Consider the following 26,260-nt stretch of genomic DNA (forward strand, 5'->3'; position numbering starts at 1 on the left):
TTTCTTGAGTGATATTATTTTTACATTCCTCAATAAAGTCATTGCAAAAATATGTTCATCTCCAGCTCATTTGCCTTGATTTTTATTCTAATCTATTCAACAATCTACCTTTTACATTTTACGATTATTTCTCTCTTTCTCTTTTATCTGGATATTGACCTGAAAGCTACGTCACATCAAATGAAATTTAAAGAGGAACAAACTTGGACTATTTCGAAGTATTCGCTCTTAGAATTTGGATTTTTCTACGGCAGTGAACTTGACCCAGTTTATTCACTAGAGTATTAACCTTTTTAGTTCAACTCGATGGAAGGGGATTCCTTTGCTGTGCTTGTTGTGTTGGTTTATTAATTTAGGGTCTTTTAGGACTAGTTACATTGACCCACTTGTAACACGAGACAATAATAGAGGATCAGAGGGTTGATATTGATGGTCGTTAAAGCTTTTAGGAATTTTATTACATTATGTAACTAATTTTTGATTCTATTTTTTTTTATTAGGTGGAATAAAAAAATGTATAACTGTTTATTACAGAGATTAAAATTAACTGACAATAAATAAAATGTATCATAGCTTTAGATTGAATGGATTATAAATAAATTGGAAAACGTATTTTGTATACAAATTCGTTAATTTGTACGAGTTAAGCTCGAGATGAATAAAAAATAATTGGAAAGATTTTATTTATAATTAAAAAAAAAATATAATGTTAAATGAATAAATGTTTTTCAATTAAATTATTATAAAACTGATATTTGAATGAATCTTTTCTTGAATGTCATAGATGTTATAGAAGATGTAAATTGGAGTTTAATATTTAAAATGAGTATTAATAGTGACACTTGAATACACAGTGAAGATGATGAAGAGTATTTTGAGGTGGATTAAATTAACAACAGGAATCGCATTTTAAATGAGATGAAATGAGAGGATGGAAATAGTGGGTGCTCCAATAAACTTTTGGGGCTGTCGGATGCACTAACCACCGCATTCATACGCCTACGGCTATGCCGATGTCGTCCTGTCGCCGGGAGAAAGTTAATTGAAAAGGGATGGCAGACAGCTCGATTAGCTCGCGGCATTCCACGTTAAATTGCAGCGCGAATTTCACACCGGATAGACGTGAGAGACGACAGAAGTACAGGTGCAATACATGTCGTCTGGAATTCAGAGATGCCTCACAGCTATTCCAGGTGGAAAAATCCAAACGATGTGGCTGACTTGTTGGTATTTTCGTTTTCACATTTTTCTCCTTCTCTAAGATACATAACAACACTTTTTACAAATATTTATCACCTATTTTTAATTAAAAGTTCCATCATGTCAATTTATTTAATACTAGGGAATTTTTTATTTCATTGGGTTCTTTTATTTTTAGGGGTTGGTAATTAATTTTGTATTTTTTCAAGAATTCACTCAGGATGATTCATTATTAAAATTAATTGAATTTTAAAAGAGTATTTGTTATCTTTCAAGAGTGATTGATAAAAATACGAGAATTTTTGACTTCCATTGAAAAGAATTTTAAAAAATTTTTTTCTTCATTGTTAATAATGACAAGTATTGGAAAAGTTATCTCATATATTTGATAAAATCTCATCAATTAATTAATTAACAGTAATATTCGTTCTTCCCTCTTACCTTTTAAACTTGATTCCAGGTATTTTTTAATTCAAAATTCCTAATACCTAAATCAATAAAGGGTAAAAAAAATTGTCAAAGTCTTGAAATATTTTTTATGAAGTCTAACTGATATTCCAAATAGGAAATACTTTTTAGTAAAGTCTGGTTCATCTAAAGCGGCCAGAGGGCAAGTCGTGAATTCAATATCCCTAATGGAACGAAGTAGAAGTGTAAGAGTGGTATCAGAGTGGGGGACGAAAAGAGTGAGCCACACGGGTATGATGGTAGAGTATTGGTTTAACGAGCTTTCGAAGGATTTCAGTCGGCAAAAGTGCTTTTAGGAAATTAATTAAATTAATGAAGAGCCACAAAAGCTTGTGGCTAAGTACATTCACCTTTCCTCGTTATTCTTGACTTTATAATGAGTAGAACTACCTAAGTAAAAATTTAAAAAATGTGAAAAAAACTACATAGTCTAACGATGTATAAATTATCTTATCTCCATCACCATGTTCAAATGAATAGAACAAAAAAACACCTTTGTAATCAATACCAAGGTCTAGATGCTCCAGAGCCAATTGTAGTTGATAATTAACGACTCTAATTTGGTTTTATCGACAATTGGCACACTCGAGGGGGTCCAGTAGCATAGAATGTCCTCGTATGACCAACCCACCACCTCATCTATATCATCCTACTGCCCCTCGAGTAATCTGCAAGCTTGTAATATCTTGAAATATTTAACACATCTACATGGTACCATATTTCTTGTCCTACTGGAGCTCTGGTCAACCCTATTCAATAATTAACGCAATAAATCAATCTCACTTATTGCTGTGATAAAAAATTCTACTACTGATTGGTTGCAAGCATTACAAGAATAAATTCCTCAGTGGTGATGATGTTTAACAACTTGTTTGATATATAATACAATAAAAGTTACTTTTGATTGAAAATATTTGATTACTTTGAACGAAGTGAGAATATTTTTGAATTGTTAAACTTTTTAAACTTCTTTTTCTGACCACAAGTACTGGAGGATGATTGATACATAAATGTTTCTATAATATTTGATAGAAAATTATTTATAAGCTGTTCCATAAAAATATTAAAGTATATATTATGGCTAGTTATATCTATTGTAAATATTTAATATACATTGAAGAAAGGTTGTAGTAAAATAACAATCTTGTTGATTATTCTTCTGATATTAAGATTATAAAATGAAAATTTTATATTTCTGACTACATATTTTGAATTCTTTTATCTCATTATATTCATCGTCTGATAGAAAATCTATTGATTTAATTACGAAGAATTTTTTGTATGTTACAATAATGTTACAAATGAATTACTCACAATTTTTGAAAAATAGCCAACATAATTTCAATCGTTTAAATAACAGAATTTATCCGAGATAAACCAGTAAAAATACTTTAAAAAGCTTCAATGAATTATTATTGTATAAATTCATTGGTTAATCTGAGTAATAATTTAGAGTTTTTACTAGGAGATAAATTATTTGTAAATTATTTCGATAATTCAAATAAAAATAATTTGCTCTTGTGTTATAAGCTTGCTCTGTAGCAGAAAAAAAATCAATATTCCAATCTGATAAAAAAAAAATCAAGAAAAATAGTCCAATAAATAATTTACCATCTATTATGAGGATGCTAAATAACTGTTATAATTCCCAAATGCTTCACATATTCCACTTCTCTGGCCTATTTTATTAATGCTATTGCTGTCTATCAATCACACAAGCTTTTATCCAGTGTCTGGCCCTCTTTTCTGTAGGCACAGTCATCATTTGTTCGGATGTCCAGCGATTCAAAATGAAATGTCAATTGAAATTGGCGTGGTCCAGATGGTATGCACAGTAATTAACCGCTTAGGTAAATACGCCACGCTTCAGAGCATTCCATCTAAAGCCACCCCTGCTTGTGGAATTCACGCGGTTCAAAGTAAAACACTCACGTTCTATAAAGGCACTGTTTCCAAGGGGGTATCATACATTCGACCAATGCACAATTTCAATAGTATTAAGGGGGGTTTTTCAACGCATCCGTCTATTCATTTTGCTCTTCAGACACTCAGACAGACTGATATGGAATACTATTTACTTAATTAGCAATAGTAAAAAATGCATATCGTTTAACATCAACAAAAATATTCTTGGTATTATAAAAAAGCTAAATGTGCTTTCAATAATCAAACCATGATGTTGAATAAATAAAAGAAAAATTGCACATGTTACTATTAGTACATCATTTTTCAGATTAATTTTTCTTACTTGATAAAACAATATTTTACATTTTTTAATAACAAATAATTGGAAATATTTATTTAGAATCTTGGGAATTCATTAATCGATTTTATGATTTACATATAAAAGTTTATTCAGATAAAATTATGCTTGCATATAGTTAATAAACAAATTGCAAATATCAATTCTCCCTCACGTTTTATGCGTAGACCACAAGCTTGCATTATCATGCTTGCCAAAATTTTGCACGTATTTACCAATTCCTATGCTCCAAAGCGAAATGTGCACATCATCGTGTTTAATCGCTTGCATTTACCTCTGCACATACACGTTCTCTCTAACCTCTACAACCACCCCCTTACCTTTTCCACGTAACTCTTCCACCCTTCGTATTGCATTGCTGTCATTCCTACTATACACCCCCCGAGGATACGAACCTCCAATTTCCAACACACCACAACGAGACGTTCACTTGTTTAGATTGGCATTTCGAGTAGTTTGAAAATTATTTTAAATTTGTATTCCCATGTGCCATCAGTCTATCATTCTACTACTGGGTTCATTAACTAAATCGACTAATGTATTACTAATTGTTCAGTCACTCGTATTCCCTTCATAGACGCACTTTCATTAACAATTGCTATATATTTATTCCAACGTAAATTTATTAATATAAATCATGGTGATAAATAATCATAACATTTGCACAAGATGTTAAAAATTTAACAATAATATACATATCATATTAATTATAATATTCATTGACATTATTAACTAATTTATTAACTTATAAATACGAAACAATTTTAATAAAAATCAATAATAATCCATACTATTTGTTCCATTTTATAGCTACATATAATCAATTTCCAATTCTAGACTATTTGAAAGAAGAAAAAATTTATTCATAGCTAGAAAAAATTGATTTGAGCATATTTTTTATACTTTTATGAAAAAATAATTTTCTAAATATATCAATATTGTATTTGTTTATCATCAATCATTGATGTATTTGTTAAAATCTTTCATCAATCTATTTTATAACTGATAAATAAATTTTTCCTCCATTACAGATATCATAAACCAGTGAGAGATGTTCAATGGAGCAGGGATTTTTCTTTATTTTTATTATCCAAAACGAAGGAGTGTAGAACGAGAGACGACCCAGTACCTTTTGTTACGGGTCATAGCTCCATAGTTATCTCACCCTTGCTACGAGTTTATGGTGTGTATTAACGTTTAATTTCACTTAACTTGTTCAAATTGTCTAAGTGGCAATTAACTTATTTAATGATATAAAAAAAAAAATTATTATATGATATTTGTTATAATAAAAGTAATAATAATAATAATCAACAAATACATTTTTTCCCCTAAACCTTGTTTTTTTTTTCTTACTTTATAACTATTTAATAGTATTTATCATTATATTTTAGTTTATAAATGATTTATTTTCAGTTAGTTTTAACAATATTTTAAAAAAAAATCTACATATATAAATATACAGAAATGATTTAATAGATGTTGGAGCTGTTGGTTAATTTTTCCATTTTATTATTTTAAATTCAATCTTAATTTCTATAAAAGTATTTATTACGCTCATTGTATGTACAGAGCACAAAACTTTGTGTATTGCATTACACAAAGTTGTATAATATTATTATTAATTCAAATTCCTCAGAGGACGTTTTCGTTTCATTATTTCGATGGATTTAATTGCAATTAAAGTCTGTGTGTTGTTTAGTTCATTATTTTTGTAGTTTTCATATAATTATCCTGAAGTATTCGTAGAGAGGATATTTTTAGAATGAGAGAGATCAAGAGAATTCATTTAATACACACAAATGGCAGTTCTGTTGCAAGTTTTATGATTCTTTTGGATAAAATAAAACGTCATGCTTTTTTTTTTTTTATCACTGACAAATGAAATTTTTTATGCTTCAGTTATTTGATATAAAATAGCTTGACATAAAATCGTCCACTTTATATAAATAAATTAATATCAAAAATTTTCTGGCAAAAAAAAAAACATTTTAAAAGTTTTAGTTAATTATGAACATTTTTCCAAAGAAAAAAAGAAATATATTTTTATTAAGTTTAATTAAAAACTTTTTGTTCACTAACACTATCGAATGTTTTTATTATATTGGAAATTTTTCATTTTATTTCCGAGACTCTAAAAAAATATTTGATAGTTCCTATTTACTATAGAGCTCTTTTTATTTGTATATTTCACATGAAAAAATGGAAATTGGAATTTTTTGTGAAAAGATACTGTATTGTGTTGTCTTTGAATTTATCTGATGTATTTTGGCTCGCACAATTCTAGATAGAAAAATTCCAAGAATGCTAATAAAATTCGCGAGGTTGGTCGTAAGCCAAGTAGTAGATGTCTCCAAAATATTACTCAATCTCTCTCTCTTTTTCTTACTTTAACATTTTCTCCAACTGTCTACCGAAATGACAGCATAACGACGTCACAAAGAACCTGGCTAGGGTCAGACATTCACCATAAGATGATCAAATCCCTCTTCCCGGTTCCAGGAAAATCCACATTCGTGCATTTGCTGGACGGATATTCGTACCATCATTGTAGAAAAATCCTCTCTTTACTTCTAACCATAAGAGAACGAAAAAAAAACGTCCATCTATCTCTTTTAAAGAGACAGAGGAGTCTTCTGGTAAGTAATACCTCTACTTCTCATCACAGTGCAGGTGCTGAGCGATCGTTGGTTTTAGTTTTCCGCAATTTTACCGTCGCAAATGCATTGTTTCTGAAAGAACTATATGTTAATTACATGATCTTATTGTTATTACAGTCCTGATGACGTACAAATGCAAGCTTTTTAAACTTTTACAGTAGCTTTCCAGTGCATTTTACATTGAGAAAAAAATTATATAGCTTATCAGATGATGTGATAGTAACTGATTTTATATTTCATTCATTCTAAGGATTTATTTCAAATGGAAAGCCATATAATATTCTCTAAGATTGAATAATAAATTTTTTTCTCAACCTAGCCGACACTATTTAAGACTATTGCATCACTCAACATCTACACATGATGAGGATAATGGATTTTAACAAAAATTTATGACTTAAACAACTTAAAAGACAACAAAAACCATCAAAAAATAATGAAATGAATAAAAAATAATTATAAATTAAAATATTAATATTGTGATGTTGTATATTTATTTTTGTTTCTTCATGTTAACTGAAGCATCAGCACCCCATAGATCATACCAAGGACCACAAGTATTCTTCTCTCGATCACTTTCTCTTCTCAATTTAGTTCTAGGTAAGAGCGTCTTCTCAGAAATTTGTTGGTCTTTCTCAACTATGCAGCTATACGTTGATTCTTCATCGGATGCTTCAGTTTCTGAGAAGTTTTGAATCAATCCATCGTCGTCATCGCCGTAGGACTTGTTGCGGTGTTCGCCTTTCTTCGCTTCATTGTTCTCCTTCAACTCAGCTACGACCATACTCCTCTTAGCTTCTAAACTACGTTTGCGTTCCTTCTCAAGAATAGCTTTTCTCGAAATATTCCCAACAAAATAAGACCTCTCTTCTCTCTGGATCCTATACTCAGTTCTCTCAACTGCTTTTGGACGTTCAGCAGGAGTTGGAAAGTCATCAAAGTAATCTCCTTTATCGGATGTTAAAGTTCTTTCTGCTGGTTTTGGATCCTGTCGTGAATGACGAGGATTATGATCATTCGTAATAGTATTATCACTACTTCTAGAATCCTTGGAAGCACTTCGACCAGATCCTGAATTGTTATCAGGACTAGATTTCCTGGAAACATTGGCATCATCCTGAACTCTTTCCTCTTTCGATTCTCTCTTAATCATTTTCGGAATGTCGACAAGAGAACGATGTTGCCATAAAGCCATTCCTTCAAGTACTTCTGAATCTCGTCTGAATCTCCAAAATGATTTTGTACGTTTTATCAACTTAGGACTTTTTATGTCAACATCAAAATTTTTTCCAGACTGAATTAATTGACCTGGACTTGTATTAGACTTCACCAACATATGTTTATCATTCTTGAGAGTATTATTATTCGTATCGTTCCTCACAGGACTTCTTGTAGCATTTTTATTACCTCTAGAGTCGTCAATAGCAATATCACTCTTTGCATATGCCACTTTTTCTAGGACTTTATTACGTTCTAGCTTGGTTTCAAAATTAGACTCGTAGCCACGATCTTTTTCCAGAGTCCCAGGACGCCGAGAGAAGCGAGTAGTTTCTCCATAAATTTCTTCTTTCTCTGAATAACGTCTTTCTCTAGTTGGTCTCTCTCTTGGAATATCCGGAGCTTCTTCAAAAGGTGGCTTAGGTCTTTCAAAGCGTCTATTTGAACTGCGTTCATTTTTTTTACGATCTGGATTTTTTTCAAAGGTTCTTTCACGTTCATATCCACTTTGGTTCTTCTCTTGATAACGTTCTCGATCGAATCTCGGCATACTTCGTGTTTCCCGCTCATATTTATCATAATTCGACGGCTTTTCTTCACGTTCCAAACTCTTACGATATTCTTCCCTTCTACGATCTGCAAATTTAGGGGGACTATGCTCCCTAGCGTATTTCTGAGCTGTTTGTTCAAGCTTTTGAGCAATATGTTCAACCTTCCTACCCGTTTCAGGTATAGTTATAGTACTAGCATCCTCAGAATCAGAAGTGGATGAGACAGATTCACTTTTTTCATTCTTATATTTATGATCATCACGTTCCTGATGATAACGACGAGTCTCACTATCATTAGAATGATTGTCGTAATATTTTTTACCACCGTACTTGCTTGAGTACTCATTAGTATCATAATTATCATCGTCTTCATTAATAATAACTTCTCGTTCCTCATCTTCCGACTCTTCATCGTCTCTTCCACCACGCTTTGAACATTCTCGACGCTCTTCCAGACTCCTCCGGTTAGATTCTCGCTGACGATCATTTCCATTAACATACCGACCATTTCGTTCAGCTTCTCCCTTTCCTCGTGGCTGAGTATATTCAGTTTTCCTGCCGGATTCACTTTTCCTGTCTCTCTTATCCTTTAGATCGTACTCAGAACGACGAGAATAGTCTTTGCTTTGTGCTTCTTGGTTGTCACCGCTTCGCCTACCATTCACAGGCCCGTATCTTCCCTCGAGGTCTCTCTTCTCAACACTCTGATGACTCTTCGACTCTGACCACAAGTCCATTGCTGTTCTATACATCTGCCAGCTCTTTTCATCCCTTGGGATTGTCTTCCATGAATCATTCTCCCAGTCTTTGCTTTTCTCTTCAATCTCTTGATGTGTGTGTTGGCTCTGTTGCTTCGCTCTTTCTGCCGCCTCTAGACGTTCCCCACGGGTCTTTCGACGTCGTTGTCTACATTGGTTATGATGCATTTGTCGAGGACAAGAATGAAGTCAAACCAAAAAAAAAAATGAAGACAATTTTTAGGGAGAATACCAAGAGGAGTGAATTGTCAAACAAAAGAGGGAAATACATGATATGAGCACCACTCATGCGAAGGAAGGGCCACCACCACGGTGTACGTTTAATTCCATCGGTAACGCATGCGGAATCTACAAAGAATACGAGAAAGTAGAGAAAAACAACTTCTACATAAAAAGTCTACAAAAAAAAAAATTTCTTTTTTCTAGAAAAAGAATTTTTTTAACTGAAAAAATACTTTAGATGTTTCTTTTACGAAATAAATATCGAGATAGAAAATTTTTTAAAGCTCATTGTAGATAAAAAATCACAAAGAGAATTCTACAAGATAAAAAATTACATTTACTGTGTGTATATTATTAATTAATCACTTTCTGAATACCTTGTTAATAAATAGTTAATTCAACAGTGAAATTATAATTATTGTGATTTTGTTAATAACATTAAGTAAGTAATTATTAACCAGATCTGATGTTAGATATATTCTTTCAGCTTAAATAATTCTTTTTACATAGAAAAATAAATTTTCTTTACCATAAAATGAAAATCATAAAGAAAGCCTTGCCCTCGGCATTCGGAGAACTCTGTGGGATTGTTTAAACGAAAATAAATTCGACTTGATACTATATAAAAAATTAAAACATCATAAAAAATATATCTACTTTTAAATATAATATAAAAACTTTTTTCTTTACTAGAGCCTTAAAATCACGAGCCAAAAATTCTTTTAATTTAGATTCATGCAAAAAAAAAAATACAAATGAACACAAATACAGCTCATGTTCGATCGTAAGTCCAGTGAATATTTGTAGAGTGGAACGTTTGCAAGGCACTTAATTTCGAATTGGCTGAGCTAGTGCACTTTCAATGAGAATCGAGAATCATATTGGATGGACTTTAGCCAGAAATTGTTCAAGTGAGCCATCGATAACCGTTCACCTCCACTTACCACAGACTTTCTCGAACGATCTCGACGTATCAGCGAGATTAGCAATTGTACAAAGCTTGAGCCAAGCTCTACATTCAGGTTTTATATTTCAAGGAGCCTGAGGAAGCGATCTACAAGGGTGGAAGGACTTGGCAATCGATAAGAGCAAGCTCTTAGAACTGTTGGAGTAGTCCGGAAGCCGAGCAAAGCGAGAGCAGGAACGAGGACTCAAGTAGTTCAATATTTGTTTAAAGTTGCTTACCTCATGGCTTCATCATCGCTGTAATCAATATCTGGTTGAACCGGTGGCTCATTTGAGAAGCCACTATCGTTGCTACTATGCAATGATGTAACGCCTTGAGGTGGTGGCACTGGTGGAACTGGAGGTTGAACTCTTCGACCTGCTGCTAATAATGAAGGCATTGTTCCAGATGGACGGATCTGCAAATATAACTTTTGATCAAATAAATCTATTTATTGTTGATGGAATATTTTTCTTCTAAGTGCAACTATTTTTTTAGAAAATAAGAAAAATCTTCAATCTCAATAAAAATTTCCAAGACAAAACATTCTAAAGAAAATTCGATATGCTAGAATTTAATTTAAATCAAACCAAAGTCAATTCTACTTATGGAGAATCCTTTCAAGAAAGTCTAAAAGTCTAAATTTTCCATCCTGAAAGGGAAAGTATACGAAAGTGTAGATGAGAAGGGTGTGAATAAAAGAAATGGAATCGTATAGAGTTCTTACAGATTTTGGCTGACGTCCCGTAGGGGTGGCGACGTTGTGGGAACTATGGCTTTTTGGAACATTTGTGGGTGTGCTACTATTCATGTTAACATTGCCGACGTTGTTGTTAGTAGTGTTGCCACTGCCTCCATTGCTAAGCTCGTCAATCGTTGGTGGAGGACGCGACGGTGGTGGTTTACAAGGTGGCATCGCCCTCGGTTCCGGTGAACGACCATTGTTTGCTCCGTGACTCGGCGATCTAAATGAAAAATGCAAAAATGTAAATTTTTCATCTTTTTTCATTGTCTGCCATACAATAAATATAATCTTATCTAGAGAATTGAATTAAACATTCAAGTACCCATGACAAATTAATCAATAGAATGTTTTCTATTCAAAATAACATCAATATATCAATCAGTTAACTTATTTACTATTAAATATAATCATACCAAATATAACAAACAATTTCATATTTATTTAATTACCTCTCTCTTCTATTCAATTTATTGAATTTCCCAATCAATATTTTGTTAAACAAATTCATTTGGTATGTTATAGATCAATAATTGGATACATTTGAAACTGATAGTGATTGATAGCATGAACAATATTTGAGAAGGATGATAATTTTATTGGATTGCTAGTTCAAAAGTATACAATTTACTTAAGATTGCGGTAAACGTAGTCAGCATGAGTTCATCTAAATAATATGATGCTGCACAGGTGCTTCAATGAATTACTCGTGTGGTTATGCCATATAAACTCAAATTGACTTCATCGCAATACGTATAGACATACGTGTCGAATAAGCATTTCAATTGTTTCCACTTCTGCACATTTGGACAATACGCAACTCCATCGTCTGCCTCATTTCGATTCTCTCTGGCATATTTACCTTCGCGTTTGAGGCATCGATTATCCGACCTCACCCAGACTCCATGTGAGTGCCGTCAGCTTAACGAGTATTGATAGCTCAGCTGGCTATCAAAGTATTAACTCACCCCATACTATCGTCGATAAAAATCTCAGTGTAAGCCAGCGGAAACCACCCGGAACTTTGAGTGCGAAGGTTTTCCCCAAACTGCCAGCCCTTTTGACGATCACCTGTAACATAGATGCAAATTGATCATCAACACGAAACGATATTCGACAAAGTTGATAAATTATAGTGAAGTTTATGAAGAAGGAAGAGATAAAATAGTTGAATAATATTCAAGTGGAAACAATGTTCAACTGACCCATCAAAGCGATAAGATCACCCTCAAGGAAACTAAGTTGATTCTCTCCAGAACTAAGATAAGCAAAAAGAGCACGGGCTAAAGATGCTTCACCCCATCCTGAGTTGATACCCGTACCACCGGATCCGGCAGCACTTCCAACAATGCTATTACGTGAGGGTGGTGCCATAGATCTAGGTCGTGGTGGAGTTTCTGGTGCTTCTACAATAAACAAATATAAAATATTTCTTTCAATTACTATAAAATTCTTTGAAGTTTAACTTCTTGAAATGATCTCTTGATAACTTTTAATTGATATTTTGGTATTATTGATATGTTTAATTTAAAATAAAAAATAAATTATTCGGTTGGTTTATTTAAAAATGAAAAGGTAATGTTGAAAGATTGAAAAAAATAAAGTGTTTAAATGGTTCAGTAACCAGAATCTCTCTCTCAGAGATAAAAAATCAAAAGATATTGTTTTACTTTGATTTATCCGATTGTTATTAATTCCAACCGTTTGAACAATGTAAAAAGGATTAAAAAAATTTTTAAAAAGCTTGAACTAGTGAAGGCTACTCTAATCGATTCTACAGCAATTTATATCGGCCTCTTGATGCAGAATTTCAATCAAATATACATTTGCTACGAGAGTTTTAAATTCCAACATTTCACAGAAGTCTAGCATACGGAGCACGTGAATATTTACAATCCTTCATAAATCGTAAATTAATTTCCTTTCTGTGATGCCAAATACTTGAGTTAAAAATGATAAGTGGTTACACTAGTGCAGTTGAAACGATTTATACACTTGTAACGTTTGGATAGTAAAGCAACTAAAGCAAGTGGAGATTACAGGAGGATAAATCTTTGAAGATTAATCACCTGGTTCGAGAGACAAACTTGAGGCATGAATATTTGCCTCTGACCTTGCCCTCGAAAGTGCTGAAGAGAGATGTGGCGGCGCGCCAGGTTGAAGGGATGAAGGGGGATGACTTGGTGGTGGACCAAGACGAAGTTCCAAGCAAGAGCTGTCCATACTTCTTGTCTTACGTAGCTGAGAACTCATGGTCAATTCAGAGCCCCCATTTTCTTCATCCTCTGGCCAGAATGAAACTTGCTAACAAACAAAACAAACTCATCGTAAAGATACATTAAAGTATAGGTTTATTTGTGAGATTGGCTCGGGTGAAATGTTTGTGTGAATAGAGTTGTCTGAACCTTACCCGAAGTCTCGAGGCGAACATGTCCTCTACAGATTGAGGCAAATACTCGCGAGTATTTGCTACCTCACGCCATTCGTCCACTGAAGGATGAAGAGCTGCCAAAGCAACCTCATGAAAGCTTGCATAGTGCTTTGCTAGAGAACATTGCCGTTCCAAGACAAACCCATACCTTCTTCGCTCTTGAGTCATGGCCTGAAATTATTGACAGTTAATTAATTCAAGAAAATTTCCAGGATAGAATTTATAATGATTAATTATTGATTATAAATAAACAATTTACATTTTTCAAACTCTGTTCACAAAAAGCATCAAGTTTTGATTTCTCTTCTTCTAGGATTTGCATGTTCTTCAATTCCTTATCCATCGCAAGACCACTTTTACTAGCACCCCTGGATTTTTTTCTCTGTTTCTTCATGGTTGCTGCTGCTTTGCTGTAGGTCTCAGACCTGGTTTTATGCTGTTGAAGGAATTTTTTCTGTTCACTTTGAACTACCTTTGTATCTTTCTCTAAATTGGTTTCCAACGGTACCAGAAGATCAACATAAAAAGCTTTTAACTGTAACATGGAAAAAAGAGAAATAATTACATTAGAAATTAAATTATTTCTCAAACCAAGAAAAAAAATAGTTATCAAGTTAGATAACGTACAGTTTTAAATGAATCCATCAGACAAAACAAGTTGATTTATGTTTATTTTTTTCTATTCTATTTTATCTTCTGCTTTTATTAAAAAGTAAATTAAATAAATTTAACGAAAAAATAAATTATCAAAGTGAGTTAACGAAAAATAAATTTACTTTTTATTTAATTGAATTTTACGTTGACCTTTTCCTTGAATTGAATGAAGTGGAAGAAGAGATTTGAAATTACTTAAAATGCTCTTTAAAAGCAATCTACGTGAGTAAAATATTCAGGAAAATAAATAAGATGTAAGAAATGTTATAACACATGTGATAATAAATAGAGTAAAGTACTTCGTTGATATTCTTAGTTGAACCTAAGACTCCTCGTACACAAAATGAGAAAGAAAATTGAAAAAAAAAAAAAAATACTAGAAGGGTAAAAAAAGGTTCTATGGAAGCAGCTGTGAATGAAATCATCTTTTTATTTCTCACAAAATTATTCGAATTTTTTATTAAAAATTGTAGCTTCCGTTTTTGCATTTTCTTTCCTATAATTTTGTAGGAAAAAGAGGAAGTGAAGAGTAAAATAAAATCTAAGTAAATGTTTCGATAGAATGTTGGAGAGAATAAATTGAAAAATAGGAAAAATGAACATATGAAATTGTAGCAAGAATGTATGAAGTGTATTACAACAAGAAAAGAAAAATAATAAATCTCTTTTATTTATTTTTACGATTTTAACATATGAAATAGAAAAAAAAATGTTTCTACATATCGGAACTGAATTCACAAATTAATCCCTGAGGCAATGGAAGCAAATCTCATTGCTATTTGCTCATACGCTACGAGTTTTAACCAGTTCGATAGACGCCAATTTTTCATTCCCTTTTAGTGTAATAAACATTGATTAGCGATCGTACAATTTTTCAAAGTAAAAATCGTAAATTTAAATCGTTGAAAAAAGGTTGTAAATTTATGTGAATTGAAGAGAGAATTATTCGAAGTTCAGCTTTATTTGAAATCAGTAAATCGTCATTAAAATGTCATAAAGATAACGTTTTTTTAATGGTTTACAAAAGGAGTCATTTGTCTTCCCCACATCAAAGCTTGGATTGACTTAAAATGAAAATGTGATAAGAATTGAAAATAACTAACGTATAGGAAAATTTCGTTCCCTGACGTTCCCCTCGTGGGACTTTGAGGAACGAAATTTTTTTTTTCTGAAAATTTTTAGACAATAAAATTAATGAGATAATGATATATATTGGCGAGAAATTGTAAAACATAAAAATGTGCATAACTTTTATGCTAATGATGCTACGGGGTTGATCGAGGACTCATACGGAAGATCTAGACGAGAGGAAAGGAGTCGATATGGTGAAAATTACAATTGTAGATTAATTCATGCTAAAATTGAAGCAAGTTCCCGTTTTACCCCATTTTAGGGGTGAAATAATTGATTTTTTATATGTTTGACCTGATTCCGCATTTCTAGGCATCAAGACGAAAAGAATGAGTGGTCGAACTTGAAAATCGGACAACTTTGATTTTTCGACCCCAAAAAATGGCAAGTGGTACCCCTTTCCATTTTTTTTGGCCAAAAAATAAAAGTACTCCGATTTTCAAGTTTGACCACTCATTCTCTTCGTCTTGATGCCTAGAAATGCGGAATCGGGGCACCGCCCGGAAAAACTCACCTAAACACCCTCAAAAAGGGGTAAAACTAGATACACACTAAAAATCATCATCCCCTTGACTTTAAACCCCTATAACTCATGAACGGACTGTCCAATAACTGTTTTTAGGGACGTTTTAGAAACATTATAATCTAAGCTATCTAACGATATCTATAGATTTATTAGAAAAAATTGCCTTCACCCTTAAAATCGCTAAAATATAAAAAAAATCACATTTTTTTTGGGAGTTTGACAACTATTTTGGCAATTTTGAGGGTGAAATAAATTTTTTAAACAATTATAATAGATATGAATCTATAGCTTAGATTTTGAAGTTTCCAAATACCTCTTAAAAATCATCGTCTGATGATTTTTCCACGAGTTATAGAGGTTCAAAGTCAAAAGTATATAATTTTTTGACCCGTACTTGGACTTTGGGTCTTAATAACTCGTGGAAAAATCATCAGACGATGATTTTTAAGAGGTATTTGGAAACTTCAAAATCTAAGCTATAGATTCATATCTATTATAATTGTTTAAAAAATTTATTTCACCCTCAAAATTGCCAAAATAGTTGTCAAACTCCCAAAAAAAATGTGATTTTTTTTATATTTTAGCGATTTTAAGGGTGAAGGCAATTTTTTCTAATAAATCTATAGATATCGTTAGATAGCTTAGATTATAATGTTTCTAAAACGTCCCTAAAAACAGTTATTGGACAGTCCGTTCATGAGTTATAGGGGTTTAAAGTCAAGGGGATGATGATTTTTAGTGTGTATCTAGTTTTACCCCTTTTTGAGGGTGTTTAGGTGAGTTTTTCCGGGCGGTGCCCCGATTCCGCATTTCTAGGCATCAAGACGAAGAGAATGAGTGGTCAAACTTGAAAATCGGAGTACTTTTATTTTTTGGCCTAAAAAAATGGAAAGGGGTACCACTTGCCATTTTTTGGGGTCGAAAAATCAAAGTTGTCCGATTTTCAAGTTCGACCACTCATTCTTTTCGTCTTGATGCCTAGAAATGCGGAATCAGGTCAAACATATAAAAAATCAATTATTTCACCCCTAAAATGGGGTAAAACGGGAACTTGCTTCAATTTTAGCATGAATTAATCTACAATTGTAATTTTCACCATATCGACTCCTTTCCTCTCGTCTAGATCTTCCGTATGAGTCCTCGATCAACCCCGTAGCATCATTAGCATAAAAGTTATGCACATTTTTATGTTTTACAATTTCTCGCCAATATATATCATTATCTCATTAATTTCATTGTCTAAAAATTTTTGTATACATGTATTTTTTCTGGTATAAATAAACAATTAAAATCCATTCTGTTTTATCAGGCAGAATTAATGGAATCTTTTCGACTCTAAAAATTGTGTCTTCAAAAGAACAAGCTCTGTGTTGAGTGATTTATCGATATAAGACATTTATTGGCTCTTAATTAATTTAGAGAGAAGTCTTAAAAGAAGTCTAATAGAAACATTGACAAGACATAACGAGAAACTGTTTTTCCCTCCTTTAATAGAAAGAATAAAAGACACATTTGGATTCCCACCTCTCGGAAAGATCGACTAGTATCTTACAGGATAAAAAATCGAGGGTAAAAAATTCACGGGCTGACTTTCGCTCCATTGGAGCACGACGTTGGGGAATTTCACCCTCTTACTCTATCAGAAAACTTCTCTCACCTTCTTAGATTTAAAAATACATGCCTCCTCTAGTGTGAAACTTTGTTATTTTTTAACAAAGAAAATATAAGGAAACGAAAAAAAAGGAAGGAATAAAATAAATTTCGTGCTAAAGGGTAGTTAAGTTAAAGTTCTGCAAAAAAAAGAAGAAAGCATGTGGATAAAATGTATGTTCTTTCATTGCTCTGAATAAAACACCAAAAATCTCGTGAAGTCATGAACCTTTCACAGCACCAAATGCCTCTGGGGATCTTGTGCAAGCACAAAGCAGATAAAAAGTGAAATGGCCGTACAAACATCTCTCGCTGTGCAAACTCAAATGGCTGAAAACGACGAGCTCTTCTGCATCTACATGATTTTTTCTATTTTCCTCAGTTTCACTCAGTCGTTCGTATTTCCATCGTGTTTGTATTGATATTTATTTTATTATTTTTATTTCTCCTCTTTTCATTTTATCGTAAACCAATATCTTCTTTTGTAACTTTAATTATACTTTTAAAATTCTTTTTTTCTATCATACTTGAAAAACTTTTTTAAATGTCTTTTAATACTTCCTATATTATTCTTTCAATTTAAATCTTTTCTTTGTAAATTTATGATTACACTGCATTCCACTCAATTGATGTGTATCAAACTTTCAAGTCTATTGCAAAACCATAAACAACTTTTAATCAGATTTATCAAAAGTCTCTACTTCTACTACTTCTCGTTTCTGACTTATTTTTTTCAGCAACTAAAAGGTTTAAAAATTTGTGATAATTAAAATAGAATTTTTTTTCCTTATGAACATTCATCAAAACTAACATTTATTTAAACAAGCTTTTCCCCAATTCACTAATTAAAGTTATTAAAAAATTATTTCCCCAACCTTTTGTTAACTATAATCACTATCTTCAGGTAAAAATGATGATTTATAATAAAATAAATTCAACAATTTTCTACCAATAATAACTTGAATTCAGCATTTATTGGCCATCAGAATTCACACTCTAATGACTAATATTTTTTTGACAATGTCATTTACTATCCAGTGAACAATTTAATTAATCCATTAAATCAAAGCCGAACTTCATCTATTAGTTTCCTATAAATTCAATAAATGTGTGAAGACTCACAGAATTTTATTTCATTATTTGTATTTCCAAGTGTTGTTATGTGTATTTGTCTTATGGCTTGTTTTTGATCCATGTTTACAACTGTTGATTCTTTCCTAGCTTGAACCAACTCTACTAACCATTTACCAATCTTGATAATTTCATATTACATATCAATCAAAACTATCATCATTGTATGGTATCAATTTTATTCGAATCAATTCTATTTATGTTCCAGGTCCAACAGCTCTTGTTGGATCAACTTAGCATCATATAGCAGCACATGGTTTCCATAAATTAGTTTCCTAACATAAATACCAAAAGATGGAAACATTAATTCACAAAATTATTTGCTTACTAATATAATAATTGCCAATTATTGTGGTAAATATGGACAATCCTGTAAATTGGATGATATCATTGAGCTGATCTGCATTGATATCATTTTTTTTTTAAATTAGAAACAAATGATCATAGTTGATAAACTGCAAGTTCTGATCAGATATTGTCTATCAACTGGTCAAGTTATCTAGACCTTCATGACGTAAATCACAAAAAGTAGGTGTAATATTCAAAGAGGATTTACCAAAAAAAAAAAAGTTTTCTTTTATCAGTACACGTACAAACTGTCATTCAAGTTGGACACGAAGCCGCAAGAGATTCAATGTTCCTTCTTGAAGCTTTTCCACTCAATTTCATCGACTCTACCGTCACGTGCTGCTCAAAAACATCAAAGATAGACACACGTAACGTATGATCCTTTTCCTTCATCTATATCTTTATCCTTCTGCTTCTCACTCTCTCTCTCTCTCTCTTCCATCAGTAAAATTTTATCTATAGGGTAGACGAAAGCGAATAGACTCTTTTCTGAGCTATCGAGCTTGACATTATTCCTGATAATCTCAAATCGACGACCGCTCCATGACTGTTACCCTCTATGGAAACCACATCTCAGCTTTCCAATTTCATTCTCATTTCATCTTATTCATCACGACATAGATGAAATTTTGCCTGCTTTTTGCTTTGTTTTTATTCTCTCACTTCTTCTTTTTTGTTACTACGAATAAAATATATTTAATTAAAATTTTTTTTATCAAAAATTCTCTGGAGATTTTTATTTTTTGATTAAATTATCTGATTATGAAAAATCTAGTGTTCTATATTCCCTTAATTTATTTAAAAAAATCTTTTTTCTTGTTTAATTAAATTTTTTCTCCAGCACTCATTTGATTTTTTCTTCTTCTTTTTATCACCATTTTTTTCTTCATGACTTTTAGCAAAAAAAAAAACCCCTGACTCTAGCTTAAAATATCTCTCTCCATTAGTTTTATGTTAGCCAACATACTAGAATTCTTTCTATCCAATGAACATTTGAATTTACTCCAAGAGCTTCTCCATCTAGTGACAATACTCTTTTCTCCAGCCACTCAGACTGGAGATGGTTTAATGGAGAAAAAATACTCGAAGGAAGAACACGATCTGGTTAGTGGGGTTGAGGATTATCACTTAAAAAAAAAAAGTTGTATAAGATTCACGTATATCTCACGATGTTGCAATGTACTTTTACTCTATTCTCTATTCTACTTCTTGCTTCCCATACATACCTGTACAACGACGTAATCTTGGAGAATAGAGTAACCTCGTAAAAGTGGTGATATAACACCCAAAGCAAGAGAGAAAGAAGGAGAGGAAGCGAAAAAAATGGCAAAATACAAAAGAATTTACTTGTACTACTGTAAAAAATGGAAATAAAAAATATAAAAGTAAAAGTAAAAAAAAAAAAAAGTCCATTCCTTTCACACACGTTCCACTTCTGCCTTATTTCACTATTTTTATTTTTTTCACCCCGCAGCCAAAGAGTCCTTATCCAAGAATATTTATCGCACCATTCCGTTCTGTAAGTACACGGGTAAGAGCTACATTTTTACGTTCATTGTCGGGGCGAGAGTGCAGAAGAAGGCAAAAAATTGTCTTGAATGTCTTCATGGTATGTAGGTATCATTATAAAACGATTGAGATAGACGAAATATGGCTCCTTCGCATAAACTTGACATGATAATTGCACTGGAAGTATACTCAGAAAAAAATTTCGAGTATATAAAAAATGAAATCTAGGTAATATTACTGGATTCGGTGCAATTTAGTTCTAAAGATGAGAAGTTAATTTTAAAAAATAAAATTAGAAAATATTAAATTAATGTCAAAAGCTTAGAGAAGTTGAAATAAATTATGTGATGAAATTTATTTCATTTTGTTTTTTATTTTTTAGAAAAAAAAAAGAAAGTTGTTTGTTTTATCTTTTTATTTGTAGAAAAAATATAAATAGATTGCTTTGATGTTCATGACTGTATACATTTTTTTCTAATTTAATTAAAGAGTAAAATGATAAATCATAACTAACGAAATTATTCTCGCAATAAATATTTTTCTCACTATAATTAGATACAAAGTCTTAATGGTAAAAGTATTTTTTATAATCTCTACTCGAGGGTTTAAGATGGAAGAAAAGTCATTAAGGGAAAGGGAGAGTTATAAAATGAGAGTAATTACACTTGAAAGTAAATTGAAGGTGAAATTAATGTGAAATGTATCAAGAGAAATTACATAATATAAATATTAATCCATTTAACTTATCATTATGTTTAGTAATTTTCTCCATCAGACATTTGGTCATTACATTTGTTATTTAATCATTAATTAAGTCATTAAATGTATCTTTTATGCATGAAATTTAATATTATGACTAATGAATGTGAAAAAGTTTAGCTTAAAAAAAAAAATGTACAGTGAAATGTAGAGTACTAAAACTTCTTCAACTTTTTTATTAATATTCTAGCAGCAACGACACCACCTCTGAATTTTCCCACTCGACTTACTCGCTTCGTACGACGTCGTTGAGACTCAGTTTTCACGCAAGTACAAGACTATTTTCCACTTTGCAGTTTCCTTTTCTGGCTCACTATATAAATCAAGCCTTTTAATTGCTCTAAGTCTTATTTAAATTATTTAAATACCCCAATATCTTCGCGCGAAGAATGTCTTTTATCAAGAAAAAAAATATTACTCGATTTGAATATATAATTCAGTGATAATTTTGCTCCAATTTTGGTGGTTGCACGTTTCGAGTAACAATACTGGTTTAATCAATTTATTTGATCATCTTGATGAGTTCATTTAGATCTATTAAAACCTTCACTCTATAATTAGAAATTGAAAAAGCAAATAAACAGCAAATAATCTTCCAATAAATTCAATCAATGCCAACTGGAATATTCAATAAACATTAGATTATGAACTAGTTTTTATGACAATGAAATAACGATCATTTAATATTTCAGCCCATCTCTGGTGTAGAGCAGACTGATCTATTTTGGATCCAACACTAGACCAAGGTTAGTTGGACATCTCTAATGCTGGATCAGAGATGGGTCATTAATTTCTAATTTTACAATTCCTACTAGGAAGCCAGACTGACCTATTCTTGATCCAACACTAGACTATGGATGATTGGATAACCTTGATGCTGGATCAGAAATGGATTAGTCTTGCTTTCTAGGAGGACTTGTAGAATTGGAGAAATTTGGTTTATAAAATACTTACAATATTCATTTCCTGTTCCTGAATCTCCTTATAGACTTCAACGATCCTCATCAAAGCTGATCCTGAAATCAGAAATAAATTCCAATTAAAACCAATTGATTCATCAGATGGAACAAAAGAAAGGAAAAGTTTTTCACGGAAGTTTTTTTTTACTTAAACTTTTCGGCTTTAAGATGAGATAATAATCCGAAAGTTTAGTCAGAAAAAAGAGTAAGAAAGAGCTCACTGGTGGTATTTAAAGAGGTTGCAAGTCAAATGGGAGTCAGGACAAACGGGTATACTGTGGTGCAGCATCTTGAATAATTCAAAGGCCAGTGGCGATACTTTAATCCGTTTGGTGTGCGGTATTCGCGAGCCGAGCTTAAGCGTCAACGTTTTCCCAACTGACTTTACCAAAGCTTCATGAGAAAAGAAAGGCGACATTTTCACCCTTCACAAGCTGATTTTGATCCTCAAGGGAAGAAAAGAACAAATACTAGAATTATTCAACGAAACTGTTAAAGTAAACTTTATGTTGTAGTAAAGCTATTAAGATGACTCATTTAGAATTTTTATGAGAATAATTATTTCATTTGTTAAAAAATATAATAATTAATCTTATTATCCCATCAAATAAATTTTAAAAATACTTTTGATTTATTCACAATTAATTTTCAATTTAAATAATCAGAAAACCATCAAAGAAAAAAATTAAATTGAAGTAAATTGAGTTTCCTTACTTTTAAATAAAACGCTTAAAGTGTTTAATAATAAAACACCTAAGTGTTTACAATGTTAAAATACCGTAAACAAACTACAGCATATTAGTAACTAGCAAGAATCGTTTAAAATTCGTCTATAAAACTGCTGTAGTTTGTTTATGATGTTTAATATTGTAAACACTTTAAGCGTTTAATTATTAAACACTCCAATTTCCAGTGTATGCATCTACATGCTTCAAAACACAGAGAGATGTAATAAAATTTCATGTTTCAAAAATTGACCCCATTAAAATAACTCTTCAATGAAAATTAAAAATATAAAATTCAGAGGAATCATATTTTTTACACTTTTTTCTTTACCATAATTTCACGAAAACTGACGCAATTAAATAATTAAAATTACTTCGTCTTTCCTCATAAAAATATCATGCTTTAAAGCTTTCAAGTAAATGAAAATAAAACTATTTAAATCAAAACTGGAGCTCCTAAAAATATATATATATATTCTGTTTCAAAAGAGAATAATTTTTTAATTTTTCTAGAGATATATTCATAATCCAGATGTTTTAGTTTAACCGTTCTTTTATCAAACACGAGAGAGAGAGAGAGAGAGAGAGTGGCCAGGGTTTACGTTACTGTTTACGTTGTCTCGCTAAACCCTTGCTCCGAGCATTAACCCGATCCAAGTGAAGCCGCATATCGAGACCAAAGCCCCGTGAGCGTCGTTACGCTGCGTTACACCCTCACTCTGATGCCCATCCTCTCTTTACCAATGCGCTTCTCCATCCCACATGCACCTGCTAGGGATACGCTACTTCGAGCTTTATGGATTGCTAGGGATTACGAAATTGTATGGTTGAGATATGACATCAAGCTCTTTCATACTCTATATTCTCAAAGATCATTTCACCCAGATTTTCACTACTAGGATAAGGTTTTAGTGTTACATTTCATTTAGCTATTCAGGCGTCTTACAGATTATGCCTTATGGCCGCCTATTAGTCTCTTTAAAGAGCTTTTTTATCTGTCATGAATTTTATTTGAATTATGAAGACATTCTAGAATATTTTATATTTTAGTTATGAATGACTTCAATAAATATTCAAATGAAAAAATACAAATAAATGAGAATGAATTAATTAAAAATTTAGCAATGGGTTTGATAATATTTTTAGAAAGCAATAAAATTATTTGCCGAAGTTTTATTAACGAAATATTTGGATTGAATATCTGGTGTTCTTTACTATGTTCCAGTTTGAATTTTATGAATTTTTAAACCAGCAGTTTTTTTTTTTAATTTATTAAAATTAAATTTTATAAATATTTGTACATTTTGATGAATTAATATACATTAAATATCCATTTTTCTATCTCTGCGATGAATTTTATTTCAAATTTGCATTAAAGATAAGAATATTTGTTAGGGATATTGCTTTGATAATGTCATAAATATAGACAACTCTGTTACTTTTATATTTAGTCATAATTATAGATTTTTAAGAAAGAAGATCTTATCATGTCTTTATGAATAACTTCAAATTAAATATTTACTTTACTATTGAAGTTTAATCAAAAATCTTCAAAATTTACTTCACTACTATCTAGCAAATAGTCTTTACCGAAGATAAGTTTTGCTAAGGTAATTATTTTTACTCAAATATGTATTTTAGAATTTAATCAATTCAATGACATTCAACAACTGCTGAATGATATTTTATTTCAATTTACTTCAATAAAGAAGTTTAAAAACAGCAGTCTGTTTAGTATATATCAATTACAGACTTGAATTATTCTGATAAAATTGTCACAAGTTTATTGATCTCTAATAATATTGATACTAATAATTTCAACTTCTCTAGATTTGTATAGATTTTTTTTCGGTCCCGAAATCTCGAGAATTAATAATGATATCAACTTTGTGCACATTTTATCTGAAATATAATGCAATAAAGAAGATTTGAAAGAAGTTTGACTCTCAGTTATTTTATATTGTTTATAACAATTACAATTTAAAAAAATTTTTGGTTGTTGAATGATCATTATTGATAATAAACTAAATCAATACTGACGGAATATTGTATTTAATGACTAAAGATCACTTCAAACAATTGGATATCATTTACAGAAATTGTAATTTGTTATAAATAATTGAAAAAAATTTTTTTGACATTCTAACGAAGTAAATAGAAGATAACTGTAATAGGAAGTTTGTTGTGTGGACACAAAGTACCTCCAAACCCATGTATTAAATATAAATTTTTCTTCAAAAGTTCAAGAGTTTGTGCTTTAAGTTTTTATATAAAAATTATAGCTACTTTTTGGATACTGAGTTATTTTTATTTACAGTGAAATATATTTTTTTTCCAGTTTTATATCTTGGCTACTCATAAACAGAGACATGAAAAAATGGCTTCTTTTTCCATTATCTTTCTGATGGAATTGCAACCATTTTAATTTTTAAAATTTATTCCTCATGATAATTCTTTCATTTCTTCTATTTTTCAAATAATGCATCTCTGTTGATTTTTTTATATTGTAACAAGATTGATTGTTATTATTTATCTTCTGATAATAAAATAACTTTCCTTATTTCCTTCTCCCAACTGTTATTAATTTTTTTTTATTCGCGTTCATCACTTCTAGATGCCTTGAATAATTAAAGAAAAAATGCTGAGAGCTTTGCAGTGATGAAATAACCGGAAGCCCATAAAAGCGTGGACCCTTCCTGAATTGTTGATGCGATGAGAGAAATACCATTTTCCTCTACGTGCAGATGAGAAAACGAACACTAACTCGAAGGCTCTGGTGGTGATTCTGTACAGCGAGTTGTTAGAACTTCCGACCTTTACATCCCTTCGCTCTCTTTCTGCCAACTGTCAGAAACTTTTGATAGTATTGTAAGCACGATTCTGACCACATGGTATGCATAAGTTTACAGAAAAGCATATGAAATAAAATTCAATTGTCACATCAACTTTAACTTATGTCCAATCGATTTGTCTTGTGATTCCATTTATATCTGGGAGGTCGAAATGGAGCCAAAAAATTGTCAGAACGAGATACGGATTTTAAAGAGTAAGATTTATTCTAACAAGTTTTACAAATCTTAGGCAATAAATAAATTCTCAATCTCATGTTTCCAACGACGAACAAAAAAACAGCTAATATTAGCAATGAATTGTCTGGAAATGGTTTGATAAATTATTATTAGTAATAAATTAAAATAATAATTATGAAAAACCAATTATTAATGATGGAAATGGTTTATTAAAATGTTTTTATTGACTTCAAGTTATTCAAGTACTTTATTAACTGCTAAAAGCAATTTATGATGAAGTTCAATTTTCTTTAATACTTTTAGTATAATTATTTTTTAAAAATCCAATTTCAATTTATGGAATGTTTTATTACAGCAAGGTAATTTAATTGGTCCAACTA

General features: G+C 31.3%; 1 protein-coding gene across 4 annotated transcripts in view; it reads right to left on the reverse strand.

The window, feature by feature from the left end:
* Window positions 1-6,009: 6,009 nt before the first annotated feature.
* The window catches only part of LOC118063872 (Insulin receptor substrate 53 kDa), a 101,827-nt gene continuing 81,576 nt past the window's right edge, over window positions 6,010-26,260 (reverse strand). For 3 of the 4 annotated variants that reach the window (XM_035078070.1, XM_035078071.1, XM_035078069.1), the window contains 9 exons: window positions 22,122-22,183; window positions 13,719-13,994; window positions 13,439-13,630; window positions 13,098-13,332; window positions 12,234-12,434; window positions 11,997-12,099; window positions 11,014-11,251; window positions 10,526-10,716; window positions 6,010-9,266 (listed from right to left, as the gene is read on the reverse strand). In XM_035078070.1, coding sequence (XP_034933961.1) covers window positions 7,085-9,266; window positions 10,526-10,716; window positions 11,014-11,251; window positions 11,997-12,099; window positions 12,234-12,434; window positions 13,098-13,332; window positions 13,439-13,630; window positions 13,719-13,994; window positions 22,122-22,183 — 3,680 coding nt within the window. In that variant the 3' untranslated portion in view covers window positions 6,010-7,084. The remainder of the gene's footprint in view (window positions 9,267-10,525; window positions 10,717-11,013; window positions 11,252-11,996; window positions 12,100-12,233; window positions 12,435-13,097; window positions 13,333-13,438; window positions 13,631-13,718; window positions 13,995-22,121; window positions 22,184-26,260) is intronic. The other variant, XM_035078072.1, reaches the window with a different exon arrangement.

This window comes from Chelonus insularis, unplaced genomic scaffold, assembly GCF_013357705.1.
Source record: "Chelonus insularis isolate UGA/USDA-ARS -01 unplaced genomic scaffold, ASM1335770v1 contig_150_pilon, whole genome shotgun sequence".
Taxonomy (NCBI): domain Eukaryota; kingdom Metazoa; phylum Arthropoda; class Insecta; order Hymenoptera; family Braconidae; genus Chelonus; species Chelonus insularis.